This window comes from Pistacia vera, unplaced genomic scaffold (assembly GCF_008641045.1).
Source record: "Pistacia vera cultivar Batoury unplaced genomic scaffold, PisVer_v2 Contig291, whole genome shotgun sequence".
In the NCBI taxonomy this organism is placed as follows: domain Eukaryota; kingdom Viridiplantae; phylum Streptophyta; class Magnoliopsida; order Sapindales; family Anacardiaceae; genus Pistacia; species Pistacia vera.
In genome coordinates this window covers 196,512-222,769 of record NW_022196103.1, presented here as the reverse complement: position 1 = coordinate 222,769, position 26,258 = coordinate 196,512, and the positions used below count along the sequence as shown (strand labels likewise).

General features: G+C 36.5%; 1 protein-coding gene across 1 annotated transcript; it reads right to left on the bottom strand.

Moving 5' to 3' along the window:
• Positions 1 to 24,233: 24,233 nt before the first annotated feature.
• Positions 24,234 to 25,463, bottom strand: LOC116134742 (aspartic proteinase nepenthesin-2-like). The gene has a single exon (XM_031420401.1). The coding sequence runs from the start codon at positions 25,461 to 25,463 to the stop codon at positions 24,234 to 24,236; it is 1,230 nt and encodes a 409-aa protein (XP_031276261.1).
• Positions 25,464 to 26,258: the final 795 nt, after the last annotated feature.

The window sequence follows — 26,258 nt, the reverse complement described above, 5'->3', positions numbered from 1 at the left end:
TGGCACTACGATTATCACAGTGAAGAGGAGAACTTATTGATTGAGGAACACCCATATCTTTCAGAAGCCAGCATAACCACAAAAGTTCATATGTCGTATCAGCAAGAGCGCGATACTCGGCCTCAATGCTAAAACGGGCAACAACAGACTGTTTCTTACTATGCCAGGAAATCAAAGAAGTACCAAGTAAGAAACAATAACTAGTGGTGGAGCAACGATCAATAGGATCACCAACCCAATCTGCATCAGAATAGGCCTGTAGCTCCAAAGAGGAGTGGGATGAGAAGTGCAGACCATGAAACATAGTACCCTTGATGTAGCGTAGAATTCAAATAACCACAGCAAAATGGGTAGATCGAGGTGCACTCATAAACTGAGTGACCAGATGAACTGTTGACTAATGTGTCAAAAGGTTACAATTGTAATTTGAACAACTTTGGCTACAATTGTAATACTATGTCGTTTTACTCTTTCATTACTTAGCTAAAGTAACTTTACTCTTTCAGTGTTACTTTACTCTTTCATTACAAATTCATATATAGCGATATTGCTATACTTATTCAATTAATGAAAATTAGTCTCTACAGATCGTTTGCTCTAAATTCACTCTCTCAAATTTCATCTTCTCATTTGTTCTTTGTTATTTCGATATGGTATTAGAGCATTGACTAGCATCAATGGCGAAAGATTCTGGCAAAAATTCTAGCTCTTCTTCCTTGCTTAACAGCTTCGAAGAGATGTTGAGAGATTATGTTCAGCGTTCCACCTCAGCTCAAGCATCAAGCTTGCAAGTTATTAATCCGAAGCTCACACGCAATAATTACCGGTTTTGGAGCTCACAAGTCTTGTTTACGGTTGGATCACATGAACTTGAGGATCATTTGCTTGGTAAAATTCAATGTCCCTCTCCTCTTTTACTGTCTAATTCTGAAATTGATAGTGACCTACGTCAACTTAGAGGCGATCTTAAAACTAGTTCTGATTCTATTGGTGATAAGTTGAATCCTGCATATGTTATGTGGAAACGTACTGATAGATTCCTTGTAAGCTAGCTTCTGGCTTCTATATCTGAGAGTATGTTTGGAGTTGTGTCTAAGTGTCGTTACTCTTTAGAAATTTGGAGTGCTTTTGCAAACAAGTTTATAAGTGATTCCAAAGCAAGAGCATTACACCTTAAAAATTTGTTACAGACAACACACAAGTGTAATTTGACTATTGCAGATTACATAAAGAAAATGAAAGAAATAGATGAGAGCTTATCTACTAGTGGATTGGTTGTCTCTAATGAAGATCTCTTACAATATGTCTTAGACGGTCTAGGGCCTGAATATGATGCAGTAGTGGTGAACCTTACCTCTAGGCTTGAATCGAAGGTTGATAATGTCACATTGCAGGAGGCTCAATTTTTATTGCAAAAGTATGAGATTAGGTTGGAAAAATTTAACTCCACTGATTTGTATAATAGCTCTGCCAATTTAACATCTGTTAGCAATCTTGGAGTACTTAGTGATGTGACTAATGCAGCTTCCCCAGTTAATTCACATTCTAATGCTAAACCTCCTCCTATTCCACATCCTTATGTTTTTTCCACACTCATCTCATTAGGAAATCCACACTATCAACAATAGTATGTTGTTCCAACAACTGAGAATTACAATACCAGCTCTATGCAACAATCTTTTCCTATGTTTAACTCCAGACCTGCTGGTTTTCAATCATACGGAAGGGGTAGAGGTAGAAGCTTTGGCAAAAACAGACTAATATGTCAAGTTTGTAACAAGGCTAGTCACTCGGCTGTCCAGTGCTATCATCGTTTCAATTTAGCCTATAATGGTGCCTACAATGGTGTTTTTAATGGAACTCAATAGCAAACTCACAATGGTTATGGTCCATCACCACAAATGTCTCATGTTCAGCAGCCTTTCCTTGTCTATAGTTTATCCACTGCACATGGATCCTCAGTACCAATGACCAATCCTCAGCAGCATTACTCTAATACCTATACTACTACTAATCCAAACACTACTCATCCAAGACCTCAACAATTTACCAACAACAGTTTGCAAAATCCAGCCTGTCCATAACCTCAGTTTCCACAACCTCAGTCTGAAAATGTCCCACCTTCCTCTATTGGTGTTCCTAGTCAACAGATGACATGAAACAATCAAGCTTTTCTTGCTGCCACCGGTACAGGGTCTTTTATTCAGAACAATAATGGAATTGTTGGCTCATACTCACAACATAATTCCCCAACCATGCCTTCTGCTCTTGCCACTTCTTTCACTCCATCTGATCCTGCGTGGTACATGGATTCAAGTGCCACATATCATGTTGCCACAGATTTAAGCCACCTAAGTGTCAGTAAGAGTTATGATGGTGTAAGTCAGCTTCAAGTAGGTAATGGTGCGTATCTTCCTATTTTACATACTGGCCATACTTCTTTGCTTAGTACTCTTCATTCTAAATGTTTATATCTTAAAAACATTTTCTGTGTACCTTCCATTACTAAGAATCTCCTCAGCATTTCCAAATTTATTGTTGAGAATGATGTTGTTGTAGAGTTTAATGCTGATTGTTGTTATGTTAAGGACATATTGACCAGAGCAACATAACTACAAGGGGAACTCAAGGGAGGTCTGTACTAGTTGAATATTCATTTGCCCAATTCCTTCTATCCACAATCATCTTTAATGTGTCCTGTTGTTTCCTAGTCCAGTCCTGTTATGTCCAGTAGTCATAATGCAGTGTCTAGCTCATGTGAAGGTATGTTTAGCTCTTGTTCAAATGTGTGCAACTCTAGCGTTCAGAATACTGTTGCTTTACATTGTAATCTGTCTCGGTCTGTGCTTAATGATACTATCCCTTGTAACATCTTCTCTATTAATACAAATAATAATCTTTGTTTTCCTAATGCAATTTTTCCTACTATGAGTGAAATAGTGCCTATCAATTCTGTTGCTACTTGTTTCACTGCTGATAAAGTTGATACTGATTGTATGACATGGCATAAACATTTAGGACACCCTCATTCCCTCATTTTGCAGAAAATCATTGCAACTTTACCTAAGAATGTTTTACTTAAGTCTAAAACATTGTCTAGTTCTCCATCTAATTTTTGTGATGCATGTCAGTTAGGAAAATTACATCTTACTAGTTTTCCATCATCCACATCTCAAGCTATTGCACCACTTGAACTAATTCACAGTGACATATGAGGTCCTGCCCCTTTGTAACACCCCACTTGAGGTACGTACTTAAGATTTGTTGTATTACTTAAAGGATTCACTGTTTCAGCTTCAATTGAGTTTGTTTGTTGTTGTGGTTAGTTGGTTAGCCTTTAATGAAAATGGTATGTTGTATTGGTTAAGTGTTTGCCTTGGTTTGGTTGAAATTTGGTGAAGTTTGGAAATTTGAGCTTCACCAGGGTGAAGAAGAAGCTTCGTCGTGGCAATGAGGAGCTGCACCCACGGGTAGGCTTTGCCATGTTTCACCGGGGCGACGTATTGTTCTTCGCCGCGGCGAAGATCCTAAGAAAAAGTTACTTGAGTTTTCTAGAGAATTCTTTCTTTGGGGCACAATGACCATTCTACCCCTAATTAGTAGGAAAAGTGGGGAGTAAAATGTAAGGACATTTCATGGAGAATAGGTTAGTGTGGGGGTGTGAGTGAAATGAATCAAAGGATATAGATGGACTTTCCAAGAAAGGACAAGGGCAAAATGGGAAAGGAATGTTACAATATGAGCTAAAAAGGGTTAAGTGTAGAGAAACCCATTAATTCATCCATTCCCACCGCCTCTTCCATTCTCTAATTTCTCTCAATTTCTCCATCCAATCTTCCAAGATTTCTAAGGAGTTTAGAGAGCTTTTGGGAAATTTTTGGTAGAGATTTCATCTAAAGCATCCTAAGGTAAGGATTCTTGCTTTAGATATAGATTTGCTTGTATTTGTATCTTGAAGCCTCATTGTTTTATGGTTTAAAGGTATATAGAAGGGACAAGGTACTGAGGAGAAGTATTAGTGGAACCTCTCCATTAAAGGTAAGTAAATCCAACCTAAGTTGAGATTTCAGACTCCATTTGAGTAGAGATTGTGTATGTATATGTATGTATTATGCTTGTTGAGAGATTAAGATGTTATCAGTATTTATCTATGTTGATATTGAATATAATTGAGTTATGAGAAGTGTTGTGATTGCATGATGATGAGTTGAGTTTGATTGAAGTTGGAGGGAGTTTTGAGCAAACCCTATGGGAGTGTTTTGCCTTGACGGGAAATTAGAGTGTATGAGGGAGTTTTCTCCCATTTTGGATGGCTAGAGAATGAAGTATAGTAGTACTTATAGTAGAGTTTTATATGCACATGAGTTATATGATGAAATGCTCAAGAGAAACATGAGTAAGAGTAGAAAACCTTCATTATTATTACTTAGCATAATTGCATTTCACTAGTGCATTCATCCATATGCATTAATTATGCATTAGAGGAAGAGTAGAAAACTTTGAGTGTGAACTTTAGTGAAGAGAAAGAGAGATTGATCACAAGAGAATAAAAGAGAGAAAAGAAAATTTTGGGCCCAATTTCTTTATACTATTTTATATGTATTTCATTATATATATTGTTGAGTATTTGAGTGGGAAGAAGCTATTACACCCTTTACCTTCCTCTAAAGGTTTTAGATATTATGTTCAATTCTTGGACGACTATAGTAGATATACATGGCTTTTTCCACTAAGGACTAAAGTTGAAGTTAAATCAGTCTTTATTAAGTTTCACACTCTTGCTAAGAGACAGTTTGGTCACAAAGTTAAATGCTTACAGTCTGATCAAGGAGGAAAGTACATTGCATTGCATTCTTATCTCACTGACTTAGGCATTAAATTTAGACATTCCTGTTCCCATATGCACCAACAAAATGGTAGATGTGAAAGAAAATATAGGCACATAGTGGAGATAGGTTTAATCTTGCTTGCTCATGCATCTATGCCTCTTCAATTTTGGTGGTTAGCCTTGAAACTGCAATTTTTCTCATCAATAGAATGCCTACAGTTACTATAGCTTATTTGTCTTCTTATCAGCAGTTATTCAAGGTTCAACCAGTTTATGAGTCTTTGAAAGTGTTTGGGTGTTCATGCTTTCCTTTTCTTAGACCTTCTAATAAACACAAATTTCAGTTTTATTCTACAAAATGTGTGTTTGTAGGCTATAGTTTGGTTCATAAGGGGTATAAGTGTTTGAAACCAAATGGAAAATCATTATTACTCCTTGTGTCAAATTCAATGAGTCTGAATTCCCTTTTTCACAAAGTAGTACTCTCTCCACTACCATTTCTCAGTCTTCCTCTGAGTCTCATGTTTCTTCTGCCCATAGAAAATCCTTTCCTTTTATTCTCTCTTTCTTTTCTACCTCTTCAACAAGTCAGGCTCCTATTCCCTCTGTAGTGCCAAGCTCATTACAACAGTCTACTAACAACACTTCAACATCAGACCAATTCTGTCATGTTCACATCACTCCTACACCAGATATTAGTTTTATCAGCCTTAACACATCATCCACGTCTTCTCCTAGTACCTCTTTCAGTCCCAATTCTCTACACTACCCTACTACTCAACCTTTAGAATAGGCATCTCTTAACATTTCTTCTCTCCCTATCATACCATCAGCATCAGTTTTACCACCTTGCTTACTTGAGGTTGATCTTACATTATCAAAATTCACTGAAGCTTCATAGCCTACCCTGCCACCTCAGCCAGCCATTACTAATAACCATCCTATGGTGACAAGAACCAAAGCAGCTACTATATCTTTTCCTTCCATTGTTCTGCTTACAGAACAGAATATTACTGAACCAGAACCAGAACCTGCCATAGTGTTTAAGGCTTTAGCTAATCCTAAATGGAAAGAGGCAATGCAATTTGAATTTGATGCTTTGGTGCACAATCAAACCTGGACATTAGTTCCCCCTTCTTCTAATGTAAATGTGGTGGGGAACAAATGGGTTTTTAGAACAAAATTCAATGCTGATGGTTCCTTGTAGAAGTATAAAGCTAGGTTAGTGGCAAAGGGTTTTCAGCAAACTCCTAGCCTTGACTACTTTGAAACCTTTAGTCCTGTAGTCAAAACTTCCACCATTAGAATCATTCTTACCTTGGCTGTTACACATGGATGGGATGTGCAACAAGTTGATGTTAATAATGTTTTTTTGAATGGCTCTTTGAAAGAAGAGGTTTACATGAAGCAACCTATCGGTTTTGAGGATTCAACTCAACCCTCCTATGTGTGCAAACTAAACAAAGCCCTCTATGGACTCAAACAAGCTCCAAGAGCTTGGTTTGACAAGTTAAAATCAGCTTTACTCAGCCAAGGATTTTTGAATTCTGTTTCAGATTCTAGTTTATTCACTCTTAAGCAAGGATCTTTACTTATCTATGTCTTAGTATATTTTGATGATATCCTTTTAACAGGCTCTGATTCAGCCTATATTGCTCAACTTATGCAAAGTTTAAATGATCAATTTGCTCTTAAAACTCTTAGATCATTGCATTATTTTCTTGGTTTGGAGGCTACAAGGACCTGTAGTGGTATTCACTTAAAGCAAACCAAATATGCCTCGGATCTTTTAGTTAAAACAAGAATGAATGATGCTCATGCTTGCTTCACTCCCATGGCTATAGGGACAAAATTATTTTTTGCTGACAGTAATCTATTTGAGCACCCTAGTCTATACAGAAGCACCATATGAGCCCTTCAGTATCTTACTCTTACAAGACCTGATCTTAGTTTTCCTGTTAATAAACTAAGTCAGTTTCTATCTACCCTTACTGATCTTCAATGGCAAGCATGCAAGAGAATTCTTCGATATGTTAAAGGGACACTTAATTATGGACTGCATTTTCAATCAGCTCATCCTCTCACTATTGAATGCTATGCTGATGCTGATTGGGGTAGCAATTTAGAGGATAAAAGATCCATTAGTGGTTATTGTGTATATATGGGTCCTAACTTAATTCAATGGAGTTCAAGAAAACAGAGAGTTGTAACTTTATCTTCCATTGAAGCTGAATATAGGGCTTTAGCACAAATTGCCACAAAAGTGGCCTGGTTACAGAGTATATTTTATGAGTTAGGAATTCTGTTCCACACCAAACCTGTGATTTGGTATGATAACATTAGTGCAACAACTTTGGCCTCTAAGCCGATGTTTCATGCACGAACCAAACACATCAAAATAGATGCACATTATATCCGAGAGCAAGTACTAGCCAATAAGGTTGTCATTCAATATGTACCATCTAACCTTCAAATAGCTGATGTCTTAACTAAAGCATTGTCTGCTTCGCAATTTGCTGAACTAAGGCAAAAATTGATAGTTGTGAGCAAAGCAGAGTTGTGAGCAGTAAGTCTTCATAATCTGCTCAGAAAACAATAGTTGTGAGCAGAGCAGAGTTGTGAGTAGTAAGTCTTCTTAATATGCTCAGTTTTGTGGTTGCTTATTGACAGTTGTGAGCATTCAGTTGCATTATCTGCTTATTGACAATTGTGAGCAGTAAGTCTTCATAATCTGCTTGTTGACAGTTGACAGTTGTGTTTTTAGTTCAATTGCTTAGTTTTGTGAATCATACAGAGGATTGTTGTAGTTTGACAGTTGTGTTTTTAGTTCAGTTGCTTAATTTTGTGAATCATACAGAGAATTGTTGTAGTTTGAAAAATGCACAAAGGAGAACGCAGTTTTGTGGTATTTTAGTTAGACCTTTCAGTTCAGTTGTACTTTGCTGTGTTGTGGTATTTCAGTTGGATTTTTCTGTTCAGCTATACTTTGTTGTAGTTTGAAAAATACACAAAGGAGAATACAGTTCTGTGGTATTTCAGTTGGACATTTCAGTTTAGCTGTACTTTGCTGTGTTGTAGTATTTCAGTTGGACATTTCAGTTCAGTTGTACTTGGCTGTGTTGTGGTATTTCAGTTGGACATTTTAGTTTAGCTGTACTTGGTTGTGTTGTGGTATTTCAGTTGGACATATTTAGTTCAGCTGTACTTGGTTATGTTGTGGTATTTGTAGTTTGAAAAATTCAGAAAGGAGAATGCAGTTCTGTGGTATTTCAGTTGGACATTTTAGTTCAGCTGTACTTGGCTGTGTTGTGGTATTTCAGTTGGACATATTTAGTTCAGCTGTACTTGGCTATGTTGTGGTATTTGTAGTTTGAAAAATTCAGAAAGGAGAATGCAGTTCTGTGGTATTTCAGTTGGACATTTTAGTTCAGCTGTACTTGGCTGTGTTGTGGTATTTCAGTTGGTTTTTTCAGTTCAGTTGTACTTTATTGTGTATTTTGAAAAGTGCACAAAGGAGAATGTTGTGTTTCATATTAGTTTGTGACATTTCAGCACAGTAATGGACATTTCAGTTCAGCTGTAATCTGTTGTGTATTTTGAAAGGTGTAGTAGTTCGAAAAGAAGAATGTTGTGTTTTAGATCTGTTTCTTTTATTAGAGCACAAAGGTACAGTAGTTCAAATTTTTTTTTTTTTTTCTTGATGCAAAAAGAAGCTCAGCACTTAGTGGCATTTCAGCATAAAAGAGCACGGCTCAGAGCAGTGCAGTTTAGTTTTATTGTCACTTTGGTTACTGCAAAAAGAAGAAGCATTTCTTTTAAAATGCTGCAAATGTGCAATACAACAGTTTTATGTTGCTGCAAACAAGGACAAAAGCACCTTTCTGTATCAAAATCCCTCTCAAAGCCTTCTGGAGCTTGGTTTGAGGGGGAATATTGACTAGATTTGTTTAGAATTCCTCTCACTACTCAATGGAGCTTGGTTTGAGGGGGAATGTTGACTAATGTGTCAAAAGGTTATAATTGTAATTTGAACAACTTTGGCTACAATTGTAATACTGTGTCGTTTTACTCTTTCATTACTTAGCTAAAGTAACTTTACTCTTTCAGTGTTACTTTACTCTTTCATTACAGATTCATATATAGCGATATTGCTGTACTTATTCAATTAATGAAAATCAGTCTCTACAGATCGTCTGCTCTAAATTCACTCTCTCAAATTTCATCTTCTCATTTGTTCTTTGTTATTTCGACATGAACATCATATGAAATGTCAGGCCTGGTGACAACAAGATAAATAAGACTACCAACTAACTGTCGATAAAGAGTTACATCTACAAGTGGAGAACCGTTAGTGGCCAGAAGCTTAGTATTATACTCAAGTGGACTAGTGGCTATCTTGCTATTTGTCAACCTAGCTTTGGAAAGTAAATCAGAGGCATATTTTGCTTGAGTGAGATAATAACCATCCTGATTTGAAGTAACTTTAAGGCCAAGGAAGTAGTTAAGATGTCCCAAATCTTGCATTTCAAAATTTTGACTAAGAAAAGTTTGAAGATCTCAAATACCAACAATATCATCACCAATAATAATCATATCGTCTACATAGAGAAGAAGAAGGATAGCACCTGCCCCAATAGTGCGAAGAAAGAGTGCAAAATCATATGGGCTAGAAAGAAAAACTTGTTGAGAAACCACTAACTGAAATTTCTCAAACCAAGCTCAAGGAGCCTGTTTGAGCCCATAAAGTGCACGACGAAGACGACAAACTTTATGTGGAGGATGCTCATAGCCAGATGGAGGCTGCATGTAAACTTCTTCAGTAAGATCACCATTAAGGAAGGCGTTTTTAACATCCATTTGAAAAAGTTCCCAACGCCAGACAGCAGCAACTGCAAGTAAAGATCTGACAGAGGTAGGTCTAGCAACAGGAGCAAAAGTCTCCTCATAGTCAATCCCATAATCCTGGGTGAACCCCTTAGTAACAAGTCGAGCCTTGTAACGTTCAACTGATCCATCTACTGGAGTCTTGATTTTATAAATCCACCTGTATCCCACTGCAGTTTTACCATGAGGCAAGTCCACTAGATCCCAAGTATGTGTTTTAACAAGAGCATTCAATTCATCAGACATAGCTTGTTGCCAGATAGGGTCAGTACAAGCCTCACAATAATTGTGAAGTTCGTGGAGGGTGGCAAGGACAGAGAAACAGTGATAATCACGAAGATGAGTAGGAGAAACACTTACCCAACTGGAACGACGAGGTTCAGGGAGTGGAGAAGACGGAGGAATGGGTGGTGTGGCAGGTGGTCCATCAAACGCATCAGCTGGATTGGGTGCAACAATGGAAGAATTGTTTGAGGAGCTCGGAATCTTTGTAGAAGAGTCAGAAAATAGAGCAATAGAGGGATCAGTGAATATGAGTGAGTGGTTAGAGGAGGAAGGGGAGAACGTGGATATGTTAGTAAATGGTTTGTGTTCCCCAAACTCCACATGACGAGAGACTCGAAGACGTTTAGAGATAGGATCATAACAACGATAACCTTTTTGAGTTAAGCCATAACCAAGAAAACAGCATAACCGAGAACGGGGTTCAAGTTTGGTCCGTTCACGAGGAGGAAGAGTAACAAAACAGGCACAACCAAAGACACAAAATAATGAATAGTTAGGAACCATACCATAGAGAAGCTCATAAGGAGATTTGTTGTGAAGTATAGGTGACGGTACCCGATTGATTGTGTACATAGCAGTAAGAGCAGCTTCACCCCAAAACTTTTCAGGTAAAGAAGCAGAAAGTAAAAGAGCTCTTACAATATCAAGGATATGCAATGTTTTCGTTCGGCACGACCATTTTGTTGAGAGGTATAGGGACAAGAACGATGTGACAGTGTGCCTTGTTGATTCAGGAACTCAAGGAGAGTTTTGTCATTGTATTCCATGGCATTATCTGAACAAAAACTTTAATGGTACGAGAAAATTGAGTTTGTACCCTTTTGTGAAAAGTTTGGTAAACACGAACAAGCTCAAATCGATGCTATAACAAGTATAGCCATGTATAACGAGAATAATCATCAACAAAGATAACAAAATAATGAGATCCCCCCTCAATAGGAGTCGGTGTAGGACCCTAAATATTAGAGTGAATCAAATCAAAGGTGTAGTCGAAAAAGAGTCACTTATATTAAAAGGTAAATGAGTTTGTTTGCCAAGTTGATAGGAAACACAATCAAAAGACTCAAAACCTATAGAACCTAGGTGACCTTGGGAGGCCAAAAGATGAACATGAAGTATAGAGGCATGACCCAACCGAGAATGTCATAATTGGGAAGAGATGGCAGGAGCAACAATGGAGCGAGATAGATGGGATGGAAGCTGCAAAGAAGCGAACTCGAACAGACGTCCAATCTTATGGCTTGTCCCAATGAGTTGACCTGTCTGTGGATCCTGCACATCAACACCAGCATTAGAAAAGGTAAGCTGAAGACCTAATTCACAAAGTTGACTAACTGAAAGAAGATTTAAGGATAACTTGGGAACAAGATAGGTGTTGTCAACAGATAAGGTAGGGGAGGAAATAGACCCAATGTGACTAACAGATAAATGAGAACCATCAGCAGTACATATGATAGGATTGGGTGACAAAGTAGATTTTTGTGAAAAAATGGTGGAATCAGAGGTCATGTGATTACAACATGCAGAATCAAAAAACCAAGGAGATGTACCTGAGGTGACCGACAAAGCACTAGAAGACCGGGATAAAACCTGATGAATTAATGCCTCAATGTCAGTAGCAATGAGAGTAGTGGACACTGAAGAAAGCTCAACAGCAGACTCAAGAGCAGAATGAGTAGTTGGAGCCACGGCAGTAGCTTGCAACAAGGGGACTTGAGACTGATTTTTGTTCTGCAATTTTTGACATTTTGTAACAGAGTGACCTGGATGTTTGCAGTACTTGCAGAATACAGTCTTTGAGGATTGAGAAGGGAAACGACCCGAGGCTGGAGAAGATCCAAAGGTACTCTTAGGGATGGCAGCAACAACTAAATCTGGAGTTTGCATCTTCATGGTTGAATGACAATTTTCTTCGGAAATAAGTTCGATAACTGCAGTCTCAAGAGTGGGAAGAGGTGTGCGATGCAAAAGAGAGGCCCGAATAGATTCAAAATCCTCACGAAGTGCCATCGTAAAATGCATAAACTTACGACGATCACGGTAGGTTGCAAACAACGCAATGTCATCAGAACATTTGAGTTGAGGATCTACAGTCGACAATTGTTCCCAAATATTATTAACTTGAGAATAAAAATCAGCAATGGACTGACCTGATTCCTAACGCATCTGATAGAGCTTAGTCTTAAGTTGGAACTGCAACGAAGCATCATGAGTGCAGTTGTATCGTTTAGCAAGAAAATCCCAAGCAACTTTAGCATTACCAAGCTTGTGAAGTAGGCTATTGATGGATGGGACAGAAGTATTGATAAACCAAGACAATATTTTATAATGAATACTATGCCAATCTTCAAGCCGACATGCAAACTTATCAAGACTCTCACCATCTTGTTGCTTGGGTGCAAGAATATCACCAGAAACATAACGCCACAATTTTCGTCCTTTAAGAAATACTTCCATATTTTGAGCCCACATATTATAATTTGAGCCATCTAAAATGGTATCAATAGGACGAACAATGGTATCAAGGGTGGGAGAGGAGTGAGACATACTTTTTTTGGGGGGGAGGGGGGATGTCAACGGTCAACGGGTGGACTTGGGCTGGACTGTGAACCAAATGGGCTGATTTAAAGAAGAAAGAAAAATGGGCTAGGAAGGCTTACTTGGATTGGGCCTTGAAGGTGGCTGTAACAGGCTTGATATTTCTGCTGGAAATGTGCAGACTATTCAGAAGGCGCGTGCAGAAGCGTATCGGGAAAATCTTGACATAGAAACACTGATAAAATTCTCAAGACTCCATTTATGATCAGATTTGATAAAAAAAAAAAAAAAAAAAAAAAAGGAAGCAAAAATCAGATGTAAAGCCACGAAAATCCCACTGTCAGTGTAGGAAAAGCCAAGGTTGGTGCGGAAGGAAACACCAATGAAACGGCTTGCACGGACAGGAAGATCAGAGTAGTAGCTCTGATACCATGTTGAAATAAAGAGAGTTTTCAGGAATCATATGATTGTATATTTCTGTGTGTGTCAACTATACAAAGGAGGCCTCTATATATAGTGGAGAAGGCCAAAGTTAATAAGGAAATACACTATATGGAAAGATTCTAACCTAGCATGATTACAGGAAATTATAGCATAATTACAAGAATAATCATATATTCTAGGGATATTATAAGATACTAATATATATACTAACAAATTGAATTATATACTTATCAATCTATATAGACCAAAAATTAAGGGAAATTTAAATTACATGCCGATGGCTTCTCTCATGTTTTCTGCTTAATTTATTTTTATAACTTATTTTTACAACTTATATTTACTACAGCACCCAACCAAGGTAATTATATAAATGTGGTAGGAATCTTTTCTATGACTCAAATACAAGATTCATTAGATATAACTAATCACAGTGGCTAAAAGGTTTGTCATCCGGCCACAATGGGAGATGTGCTAATGGAAATTTTATTAACCTGATATTTAATTTGTGATTCAATCTTTTTAATTGAAGTGGAAGATCTCTTTTTGCCTAATATAATCTATAAATTATCTAAACAATCCAACAAGCAGCGGGATATTGTATCTCCAAAGTTAAATCTCTTCGGAGACTATGAAACTATTGTTCCAATTAATTTCATAATTTCACTATCGGTTCTTTTTATTTTTAAATAATGATCACAATGTACGATCTTAGAGTACATACTCTGGACAGTTAAAATCGTATATGAAAGAAACCTAAAAATTCTTTAAATCAATCCCTACATTCACATCTCTTTGTTGATACATCCCTAGAATTGATATTGTATCATTGCTTCATTTCATAGCCAACAAAATTGATCGGAAGTGTTATCAATCCAAGCATTCTGGTCACTCAGAGGATAAGGCTCTTTATTATCCGCAAACTAGAAGGATATCTCTGGCAGCTGTTTGGTATATCGATGCTTCATGTTGTAGCATAACTCCCTTTCATTAGTAACATCAGTTTCTGGTTCCAAATAAATTTTTGATTTCAGTTTCTCTACTAATTGAATCAAGGCTAATCTGTGAATCCGGAATCAACCAACAAACCTTCCAGTCCACCCTCTACATGTTGAAACACCCACTCTGGAATTTCTTTTGCTTTCTCACCACCAACGTAAAGACCTCTACGCTTTTGAAATAGTACTAACCTTCACTATTTTTAGATAATGCGGCCGTGGAATGTCCGGAAATTATGGCTGCTGATCCAGAGCGTATTTGGCTATGACCGATGCTAGCGTTGGATGATATGCAATACGTAAGAGAGCTCATAGAAACTTAATTGTCCTACCAATGAATATATGTGAGTGCTTAGACCCACAATTCCTGGCACATCTAAACCTAGGACATCTGAATTACTGTGACCGCACCCAAAAACCACGTTAAACATAGTATAGTTTCGACCCGGTTGGAAACTGTCTTTAAACAATAACGATTCTATTGAGGAGTAAAAAACAGTAGGTGTTCTGAAGAAAAAATCAGTCTTCGTGTTTATTACTTTTCAATTACTCATTTGTACAATGTTTTATACTTACATGATAACTCAACATAATTAACTATGGTTAACATCTAACCAAGGTTTATCTCAATAGTAAACTGACTTCCAACTAATTCTAAACTACTGCAGAATTACACATAACAGAATTACTGCAGCACATCATCTTAACACCCCCCCTCTAGTTGGAGGGTGAAAGAGGTCAAGAACACCCAACTTGGATAACAACTTTGAATGAAGAGGACTTGCAAGAGCTTTAGTTAGAAGATCAGCAAGCTGTTCTGAGGGTGGATCATAAGCAGTTTTGATCAGGCCTAGCTTGAGTTGTTCCCTCACAATGTGGCAATCAATGTCGATGTGTTTGGTCCTTTCATGAAAGATGGGATTGGATGCAATGTGGTTGGCAGCCTGGTTATCACAGTGAAGAGGAACAGGAAGTAGACTAGTGAAGCCAAGTTCAGTAAAAAGTTGTATGAGCCAAATAATTTCACACACAGTAGAGGCCATGGCCCTATACTCAGCTTCGGAGGAGGACTTGGAAACAGTGGCCTGCCTTTTTGACTTCCATGAAATTAAGGATTTGCCAAGGAAAATACAATAACCTGTAACAGATTTCCTTGTCATGAGGCAAGATGCCCAATCCAAGTCACAAAAGGCTGATAAGTCCATATGATTCTGAGTTGGAAAAAATAGACCCAAACCTGGAGCTGTCTTGATGTATTTAACTACATTAAGGGTTGCATTCATGTGTGACTATTTGGGGCTATGCATGAACTGACTTAATAGATTGACAGAAAAACTCAAATCTGGTCTTGTCATGCATAAGTATAACAACTTACCCACCAATCTTTGATAGATGCTAGGATCAGCAAGTAATGGATCATTACCAGGAGGAAAACTTTCATCATAAGTAGTAGATGTTAACTTCACGGTGGAGTCCATTGGAATTACAGAAGGTTTAGAGCCAGATAACCCAGATGTAGATATGAGCTCAAAAGAATATTTTCTTTGACACAAAGTGATCCCTTTACACGATCTAGACACCTCAAAACCCAAAAAATACTTCAGCATCCCTAAACCCTTCAGCGTAAAATTAGACTGCAGAAGCTTCTTAGTATGATGGATCATATCAATGTTGTCCCCTGTGATGACAATATCATCCACATAGACTAACACTAACACAATGTGAGAATCAAGTCTTCTAATGAACAAAGAGTAATCAACCTTAGTTGAGTAAAACCTCTAGCAATTAAAGCTTGTGTAAGCTTATAATTCCAAGCTCTAGAAGCTTGTTTTAGGCCATAAAGTGACTTGTGCAACTTACAAACAATATTCTGCACACCCCCCCCCCCCCCCCTCTTTGCCCTTTTTGCTTTGCAAAACCTTGAGGTAGATTCATATATATTTCCTCTTGTAAATCACCTTGTAAAAACGCATTGTTTACATCCATTTGGTATAAAGGCCAATTATTCATAGAAGCTAGGGATAAAATGGTTCGAATGGTGACCATTTTGACCACATGGGAAAAGGTTTCTGCATAATCGATGCCAGCTTTTTGAGTGTATCCCTTAGTGACAAGCCGAGCCTTATATCTTTCCAAAGAACCATCAGCTCTATACTTGAGCTTATAAACCCATTTACAACCAATAGGGGTTTTACCAGGGGGTAAAGGGACAAGAGACCAGGTTTTATTCAGCTCTAAAGCCTGTATTTCCTTTTGCATTGCAACCACCCAATTAGGATCTTGAGATGCTAAAGAAAAGGAGGAAGGTTCTACCAAATGTTGAGATGTTAAGTAAGCTTTGTAAGCAGGGGAAATATGATCATATGACACATAATTGGAAATAGGATATGATATAAAATTGGTTGTAGGTGAAGGTTTAATGGAAGGACACACGAAATCTATGGTCCAAATGGGGGGTCTTGTAGGTCTATTGGATTTTCTAATGGGTGGTAAATGCTGGTGGGAAACAAGGGAAAGATGCTGATCATTTAAAGAGGCAGTATGAGGTGCTATAGGGTCTGAATTTTGGTGATGAATAGGGGAATTAATATGGTCTGTAGGTTCTGAATTTTGGACAGGTATAACAGAAGAAGTGGACTCAATGTCAAGGAAATTTGTATCAATGGGAAAACATTTCTGTGTAGATTTGGACCAAGTGAAAGGAAACATTGTTCCATAAAAAATAACATCTCTTGTAACTATGACACAATGAGACGAAAGGTTATAGAGTAAGTATCCTTTTTGAGTCAAGGAATAACCCAAAAATACACAAGGATTAGATCTAGGTGATAACTTGTCTTTAGAGGTGAGGATAGTAGCATAACCCAAACAACCAAATACTTTCATATGATCCAATGAAGGAGGTTTACCAAAAAATTTCTCAAAAGGAGATAACCCTTTTAAAATAGAAGAAGGAAACCTATTAATAAGATATACCGCTGTTTGCACACAATATCCCAAAAAATGACTTGGCATATTAAATTGAAACTTTAAAGCTCTAGCTACTTCAAGAATATGTCTATGTTTCCTCTCAACAATGCCATTTTGTTGAGAAGAATAGGCACATAAACTCTGATGTATAATCCCTATGCTAGTAAATAGATCATGACAGGCTTTATTGAAGAATTCAAGACCATTGTCACTCCTAATACATTTGGGAGTGAAATGATATTGGGTACACACCATTTGAAGAAAATGTTTGATGGTATTAAACACATCAGATTTATACTACATTAGAAATAACCAGGTTACTCTAGAATAGTCATCCACTAGAGTAAGAAAATACCTAGCGTTTCCATGTGTTGGTATCCTATATGGACCCCAAACATCAACATGTAATAGGTCAAATATGTGGCTAGAATTTGAGTGACTGTGAGGAAAAGGAACCCTAGTCTGTTTGGCTAATGGACAAACATGGCAGTGAGGAGGGTTAGACACATTTAATCGTCCATTCATACGATGCAAAATTGTATAAGGTGCATGCTCTAACCTTTGGTGCCACAAATCAATATTAGTAGAACAATTAGTAACCATAAAGGAACCAGGTGAATCAACACTTTTATTCAACTGTAAATCAAAAGGTACATTATTGTTTGAACAAGACACTGCTGAAAATTGATTTGAAACACTGCAAACAGCCTTATTTGATATATCTAAGTTTGACAATATAGAGTTTTGTGACATTGGATCAAGAAAATACAAGCCTTGGTTATGCTTACCAATCCCCTTCAATTTGCCATTGTAAAAATCCTGAATTAGACAAAAATCAGGGTAAAAATTCATAGCACAATTGTTAGAGACTGTAAATTTTGAGACTGAAAGTAGTTTGTGTTTAAAGGCCGGTATATGTAAAACTTTTGAAAGATGCATACCATTGTCCAAAATAACAGAACCTATATGTGCAATGTGAGTTTTAGTTCCATCGGGTAATCCTACAAGTGATTTTGAGGAAGGCCTTATGGTAATGGGGGATTGTAGCATGGAGTAATTACATGTCATATGATCAGTAGCCCTTGTATCTATAATCCAAGCATTACTATTTAAACAGGAAAATAGAGCATTATGAGTACTATTGAAAGTACCTGCTAGATTTGCAGTTGAGGAATCCGAAGGATTAACATTCTCCTTTCCCAACAACTGCAGAATGTGGTTATACTGCTCCGATGTCAGAACATGACCAACTGATGTATTGACAGGTTTTGCATCTACACCTTCCATAGCTGAATTTTGCGCTTGCACCTGATTAGCAGAAAATTTAGCTGTTGAACCATTTTTTCTTTTTGTAAATTGATAGTCGGATGGATAGCCATTCAATTTGTAACAATTTTCATGCTTATGTCCACCTAAGTGACAGTACTCGCACTCAATATAGGGTTTCTTTCCTTTATACTTCTGCCCTTGGTTCTGGTTCTTACCATTATTCTGAGCATAAAGTGCTGTAGTAACCTCTGAATTAGTGTTCAACCCAGCTAAAACCCTCTGACTTTCATCTTGGTTAACTACGGAGTAAGCTTGCTTAACACTTGGCAAAGGATTCATCAATAAAATCTGACTCCTAACCATAGAGTATGAATCATTCAAACCCATCAGAAATTGTAACAATTTCTGTTGGTTGAGATGCTCAAGATATGCCTTAGCCGAGGTGCTATCTGGAGTAGGTAGACTTACTAAAGAATTCAACTCATTCCACAACGACTTGAGTTTATTGAAATAGCTTGCAACAGAGTTAGTTCCTTGTGTAAGATTCACAATTTCTCTGTGAATTCCATAAACTCTAGTCCCATTGACTTTGTGATACTGCTCTTTCAAATCTTGCCAAACTTGAGAGGCATTGGATGAATATACAATCCCGTTAAAGATCTCCTTCGAAACTGAATTAAAGATCCAAGCTAGAACTAGAGAGTTGCATTTTTCCCACTGTGGAACCAAATTAGGATGCACAGATGACTTTGTACAAACTCCATTAACAAACCCTAGCTTGTTCTTAGCACATAGGGAAACAGTCATCGCTCTGCTCCAGATTCCGTAGTTGTCTGTTCCAACAAGTTGTTCAGATACAAGAACTGATCCAGGCGTATCTGAAGGGTGAACATAGAGAGGCGAATTTGAGTCAATCGTAGCCACAACTAATTCCTCTGCCATCGTCAACTATACTGGAACTTGCTGGGATTTGAGCTGAAATTGAAGAAATTAGCAAGATCTGATTTCCTTCGTGCTGGATTAGAAGAAGATTAGAAGTTTGATTGAACTCCTTCGAGCTGGATTAGAAGAAGATTAGAAGTTTGATTGCAGAAAAAAAATTCCTGCTCTGATACCATGTTGAGGAGTAAAAAACAGCAGGGTTCTGAAGAAAAAATCAGTCTTCGTGTTTATTACTTTTCAATTACTCATTTGTACAATGTTTTATACTTACATGATAACTCAACATAATTAACTATGGTTAACATCTAACCAAGGTTTATCTCAATAGTAAACTGACTTCCAACTAATTCTAAACTACTGCAGAATTACACATAACAGAATTACTGTAGCACATCACCATCTTAACAGATTCTTTGGCTAGGTTTCCTATCGAGTGTCCACCGTCCATGTATGTTGTGACATATCGCAACTAGAGTAAGCCGCATCATAGCATTCATCAGTTTCACATCCGACCGGTTCATAACTAGATGATTTAGAAGGATCGAATATGGGTATAGTTTGCTCGTAACAATCGATGCAATCGAGGCACTGCAGCCACATGAGACTGCTTCCAGTGTCAGGAATTGCATAGGTGTCTAATGGAGGAGCGCCAATGCTATATCTCATGCCAAAGTCTTCAGATATTTCCTCCACAGGAGACATTGGGTATTTCGTGGAATTTGAAGAATTCTTTGATCTGAGCCAACTAAAATAAGCAGTGCGGGCCGAAGATTTACGTAAAGAAGCTCTCAAAAGATCAAGAGGAGAGGCATTTGGGTCATAAAAAGGTGATTCTGGTGAGCTACGATGAATAAGAGGAGCAATAAAACCTCTATCTGCCTTTTGACAATAATCGAAATCATAGAAATAAATATTAGTGAGAATATCATCGATAACGCCATGGCTAAAAGCACAAAAGATTTCAATTTGTACGTCTGAATCGGAGAAACTGATCACTATTTAAACAAGTGTGTACTGAATTTGATATTAAAGAATAAATTGAAAACAAAACAAAAAAACATATAATATCATGCATACTTAAATTAGATAGTAATAGCAGATAGCTAACTAATTACAGTCGATGGTTATATCCTTATTGAACATGGTCATTGAATATATAAATCAGAAAATTGATTTAGCTAGATCTCATGAAACAACGAACGTAATAAAGACGTGTACGAGAGGAAACCAATGCCCCAAAATTGTTCAGCATTAACTGACCGTAACAGTAGAAGTTTTAAAATTCTTATTTCATGTCAAATTATTCTTCCTAAATTGAGAGAATCGAAATCCCTTGAATATACAGTGTTAAATACGACAGTTTTGCATAATTCCCCTTTGTAATTAGCTTGATGATGGTATAAATTCCAATAAGGGTTGTTGAAATGGATAAGTTGACCATTATTGACTAGACTAAGATCCTCACTAAATCAGAGCTGAGGTCCAACTTTTAAAGGCTTGTGATTAATGACTATAAAATAAGAAAATATGTACTAAACATATAGATCTGAACCATAAATAAAATAAAAAGCACATGTGTCATACAATCTTTAAAAGTTCAAATGAGCTCAAATCATGAGAGGGTAAGGCTTTATCTAAGCTCACACCTCTCTTGACACCTTGGTGAATAGTTAATTAACTATTACAACTGCAAATTCACCCACATCTATAGACTTTGGTTCACGCCCTAACATGTTTTAGAATTTTATTTAAATTATAAAAACAATAATTGATAAAAATTTAAAACATTCATAAACAAGAACAATTTTAGAATAAGATAAAAGTAGATTAACTAATTAGCATTCTATATATAATTTGTATCTCGATTATTTGTTCATATTATACTACATGAAGTAATGTATCAAAGGACATTGTTATAGGCACAGGCAGTGGGCTTACATGTTAAGAAGGTGGGTGTACAAGCAAAAATGACTTATGTAGTAAAATAAATAAATTAGAAGAGAAATTCTGAGAGGATGCAAATGTAATAATATAATGGAAGAGGGATTCAATAAAGGCAGCAATATGAAGGATATATATATATATATATTGTCTCCCAATTCTGATCACTTGGGTCTTTTACATGCAAGTGCAATATTCGAGTGCTATTTATACAATCTAAAGAACAAATTATTTAATTAAAAAATGATAAATAAGATTTAAATAGAGTTTTTAATATGATAAATCACATCTTCACAAAAGAAAAATCTGGTTTCATTTCCATTAAAATACAACACTGTGTATTATAAATTCTTATTAATGATATTTGTAATACTTGGTTTGATTGATTTTTAATTTTTATTAATTTAAATTTACTTTTACTTTTAATTTTGATAACTATAACTCTAAAGCTTTGAAGTAAAAATATGAAAAAGGTAAACAAATTTTTTTTTTTTTTTTTTTTATTACAATTATATCTCCACTTAAACGGGAAGATGGGAACTAAAGACAAAAGTAGTGAAAGGTGGAAAACACTTCTCCAAATTTTACTTTAACCATTTAAAATGGATTGTAAATAGCAGTGTCAGGCAAGTCAAGCCGCTCGCGAGTAGCTTGGGCTCGAGCTACTTGAGTGGCAAGTCGAGCCAAGCTTGAGCTTCCCAATACTCAGTTTGAGTGGCTAGCGAGCTTACTCGAGCTTGATAGGGGATATATGCAAGTTTTACAACTATTAGGGGTATATGTAATTTATCATTTTACCTTCAAAATTATGTCAAAGTGACATTTACATCACATTTCAATTTGTTTCACTGAAACCCTAATCCAATTTCTCTCTGCAACTGCCGCGACTCCGCTCCTCTCCCGAACTCTCCACAGCCACTACGACTCAGATACTCTACCACTCTCCAACCTTAGTTTACTTTCTTTGACTCTTTATACCCTTCTTTCTTCTATTTTGAATCTCGATTATGGAGGTTTCTCTTAGAAAATTTCCTAATTGTGGGCTAACATTAATTATATTTTAATTTAATCGAAATTGGGTAAACGTGTAATCCAAATGAGTTATTCTGATGAGCTCTATGGTATCGTTCTAGGATTCCCAATACGCTTCATTATAATAATCCCGGTTGACAACGCGTGTAGGCTTGGGCTTATAACGAGTGATAGAATTCATATGATTGTTTATTGTTCATTATTAATTATGAATTCAATTTTGGAAAATCTCTTTCACTTTCTTGATCTCTTTCTCTGATGATCCAGTAAATATTCCTCTCTATTTGAATTTCTTTTTAATTTCTCTGAATTAATAGCTGAATTTTGTTTTTTATGATTCATAAAATAATAAAATATGTATTATGATGGAAATGATGGTGGATGGTGTTAGTGACTGGAAGTTTTAATCTTCTGGGGAGCTTTATTTTGGTGCTTTGTGTTGAAACTTCAGAAAGAACTGGAAGGAATAAGGGATAGAATGTATAGGTGGTGGTTTCACAAAAACTTTCAGAACTCACTTTTGTTCCATACTTTCTTTCATTTTGAAAGCATCTCCATATTTGCTTAGGTGATTTGAGCTCGAGCTCAATCTAGAGTTTCGAACTAGGGCTTGGCTTGATTACCTGTGCAGATTGAGCTGGAGCTAGAGTTAGAGCTTGTGTTCGATCTACATAGGTAATCAAGTCAAGCCTGAGTCAAGCTCGAGCCCCCATATTTATGTTGAGCTCGAGCTCGAGCTTAACATCCTAAGTTCGATCAAGTTCGAGCTAAAGCTCCAACTATTTCTACTGGACCAAGCTTGAGCTTCCCAATGTTCAACTCGGTTTGGTTCGATTATACTCTTAGTTGTAAAATAAATTTATTGAAATCCAAAAATCCACAACACACTGGCATATATATAATTGTTCAATTTTCAAATAAACAAGTTGATTCCGTTTTTGTTTCCACTTTTTTCAATATATTTAATATTGTAAGAGAACAAAATATAGAAACATAATTATAAAAAGAACACAGCCTTCAGTCATTGTTTACAAATAACCTCTTTAGTTTTTTTTTTTTTTACTTGATATGATTCTATAAAACCATATGTTCTTTTTAACTATCATTTATTTACTGTTTGGATCATGGATGTCCTCATTTATTTCTGATTCATTAATTGATTTCCAATATGTATCTGTATTTATTTTCATTTTTATTTTTAGTTTAGTTTAGTTCTGGACTTTGTAATAGCATGCAGATAATTAGAAGAAGAGGTGCTCGACGTGTGGTGATCTTTTTTTATGTTTTTTCTTTTCTAGTTCTCTAAATTTTAATTACTAGGTAGAACTCCAGGGGCCGAAACATCAATTTTCTAAAATAAACATAATTGAAATATTGGTTCACGTCTGTCTTAAAATTTTTTAGACACTAAATGGGTTTTAGATAATCAATCTTAAATAATCAATTCTAATGTCCATCTCTTTTCCTTTTGTAGTATCAATCAATTACAATTTACAATTTATAAATTTAGACATGAAGTCTATATTCCTGGCTCTATGCATTGTCTTCAATTTAATGATCATGGGGTCATGGCATTACGCGTATAAAAACCTTTATTCTGAATTATATAATTTCTTGAAAATTTGTTCTCTAAATTGAGATTTTTTTTTCTTAAAGAAAGGGTTGCTAATGAATAAACACCGTTTATAAGCATTAGTATAATGATGTGAGTACTAATCTGATATTTAAAAAAAAAAAAAAATGGAGACAAATGATAATAAAACGCAATTAAACCACCACTGGTCTCTCAAGAGGAGGATCTAACATGATCTCCCAAATCTGAGTTTCATTAAGAGTAAAAGAGCAAAAGAATGATCTAACATGATTTTCCGAATTCAAATCTCTACGGTCACTAATGGAGGTGGTCACTGGAGTTTGTACCCGATCGATATTATATATATATATATGTGTGTGTTGTGTGTGTATGTTTATTGATTAATAGATATCTCAATCCTTTGAGATTATTGGAAGTAATTAACTAAACACATGAATCTAGAAGGAAAATATTCCAATTCTAAGACACATCACATCACATCATATCACATCCTATAGGATACATGGGACAGTCAAATTTGGTAATTGAAAGAAACCCGAGCCTGCATCACTTGTATCCCGACATTAATATCCCTTTGTTGAAAGATTCCTAAACGCGAAAGCCCATCTTTAACACCTCTCTTTATGGCTAAGCAAAATTGCCCTAAATTATTATCAATCCAAGCGTTCTTGTCTTTTAGAGGAAAAGTTGCTTCGGTGCCCCTAAACCGGAATTCTATCTCCGGCAGAATATTAGTAGTACCTCGATACTTGTTATCATAACACAATTCCCATTTTTCACCACTAACATCTCTTTTCTCTACCATATCAGTTGGCATAAAATCCTTTACTTTCCGTATCAACGCATCAAAGGCCAAAGGATTAAGTTCGGTAAACGTGGCTCCAGTATCAATAATCAGACCACCAGATTCACCCTCCACATATCCAAATACTGACTCCGGTATATCTACCTTTTCACCCTCAACATAAATGCCGTCTACGTCTTTAAAAATGTACAAACCTTTACTATTAGGAGCCAATGCGGTGGTGAGATGCCCAGTAATGGGCGAAAAACCAATCCGGACTTCGCTACGGCCTATGCTAGCATTAGAAAAGAAGATGTAAGAGAAGTCAATGAAACTTGACTGTCCTATAAGTGAAGAACTGTGATTACTTAGACCCATAATTCCTGGAACTTTGAAACCGAATGTATCTTTATTATCTTGACCACATCCGAAAGTCATGTTAAACATGGGATATTTTCGGTTAAGGCCGTCTTGAAACGTTAATGTTTCCATGGCTATATGTCCTCTACTGCTGGTACCGATATCCTGGAATGATAGATTGTAAGAACAATCGGGATCTAAGCCATTGCAATTAGTACTGTAAGCCGTGTTCTTGCAATTATCTGACGAACATTTTATTGATTCGTAGGTTGATGATTTTTTAGGATCAAAAGTTGGTGAGGTTTGGGTGTAACAATTAGTGCAACCGCATTGCAACCAAATGAGGTTGCTTGCAGTGTCAGGAATTGCGAAGGTCTCCAATGGCGGGGTGCCGATGCCGAATTTCATTAAATTGTGTTTGCCCATTTGAACAACCGGGGATAATGGATATAATAGATCATCTTCCGAGCTTGAAAAAGTTTTGGCATTTGGGTTATGGAAAGGGGATTCTGGGGTTCCTTGGAGTGGGAGAGGTAAACAAAAGGCAAAACATACCAAAATCACCCTTGAAAATGAGAATACCATTGCGGAAGCCATGTTTGAACCCAGGATGGTTTCATTTTGCTACTTGGACGTTTTACGTAAAGAGGGATGGTTCACTATTTTTGGCAAGTGACTCAGAAATCGGTTTTCAGTTGATGTTTTTCCCTGAAACTTAATCGATTCCAAAACCGAATGCGCTTTGTATAGTTAATAATAGTTAGATATTTTTAGTGGTTGAGATTTATTCAAATTTAAAAGATTTAATATTAGAGTCTTAATTGAATTATATTGAATTATACTCCGAAACAGCCAAACAAGTTAGGCTCGTTGCCAAGAAACGATTTTTGTCATTTTTTAGCCTTTTGGAATCATTTAGACGGGTTTTTGGACTTTTTATCATTTTTAGGGGTGTTTTTGCAAGTGTTTGAAGTTTTGGGACTTTTAAGAATTTTGCCGCTAATTGTTTAATTTTCCTTTTTTTTATTTCTTGGATTTTCGATTAGGGTTTTTTTAGAGAGTAAACAACTTTTTCCCATCCAAATAATGGTTTAATGACACTTTCTCACCCACCGACTTTTAAAATACTATATTACTATCCAAATTTATATTCCGTTTCCAATTCCAACATCGTTACAACCCCAAGCTACCACCATTCTCTTTCCCAATCATCACTAACCAAAACCCCTCAAACTCTACTCCTGCCAACCCACCAATCATCGATAATAGAGCGATTAAGGTTTACGTAGCTGCCCCTCTCAAGTCAAATTTCGATCAATCTCAATCACCAAAAATAATCAATCTTCTATCACAAAAGGATTTGTCGGCCTCCCCTCTTCAAAAGCCCTAACA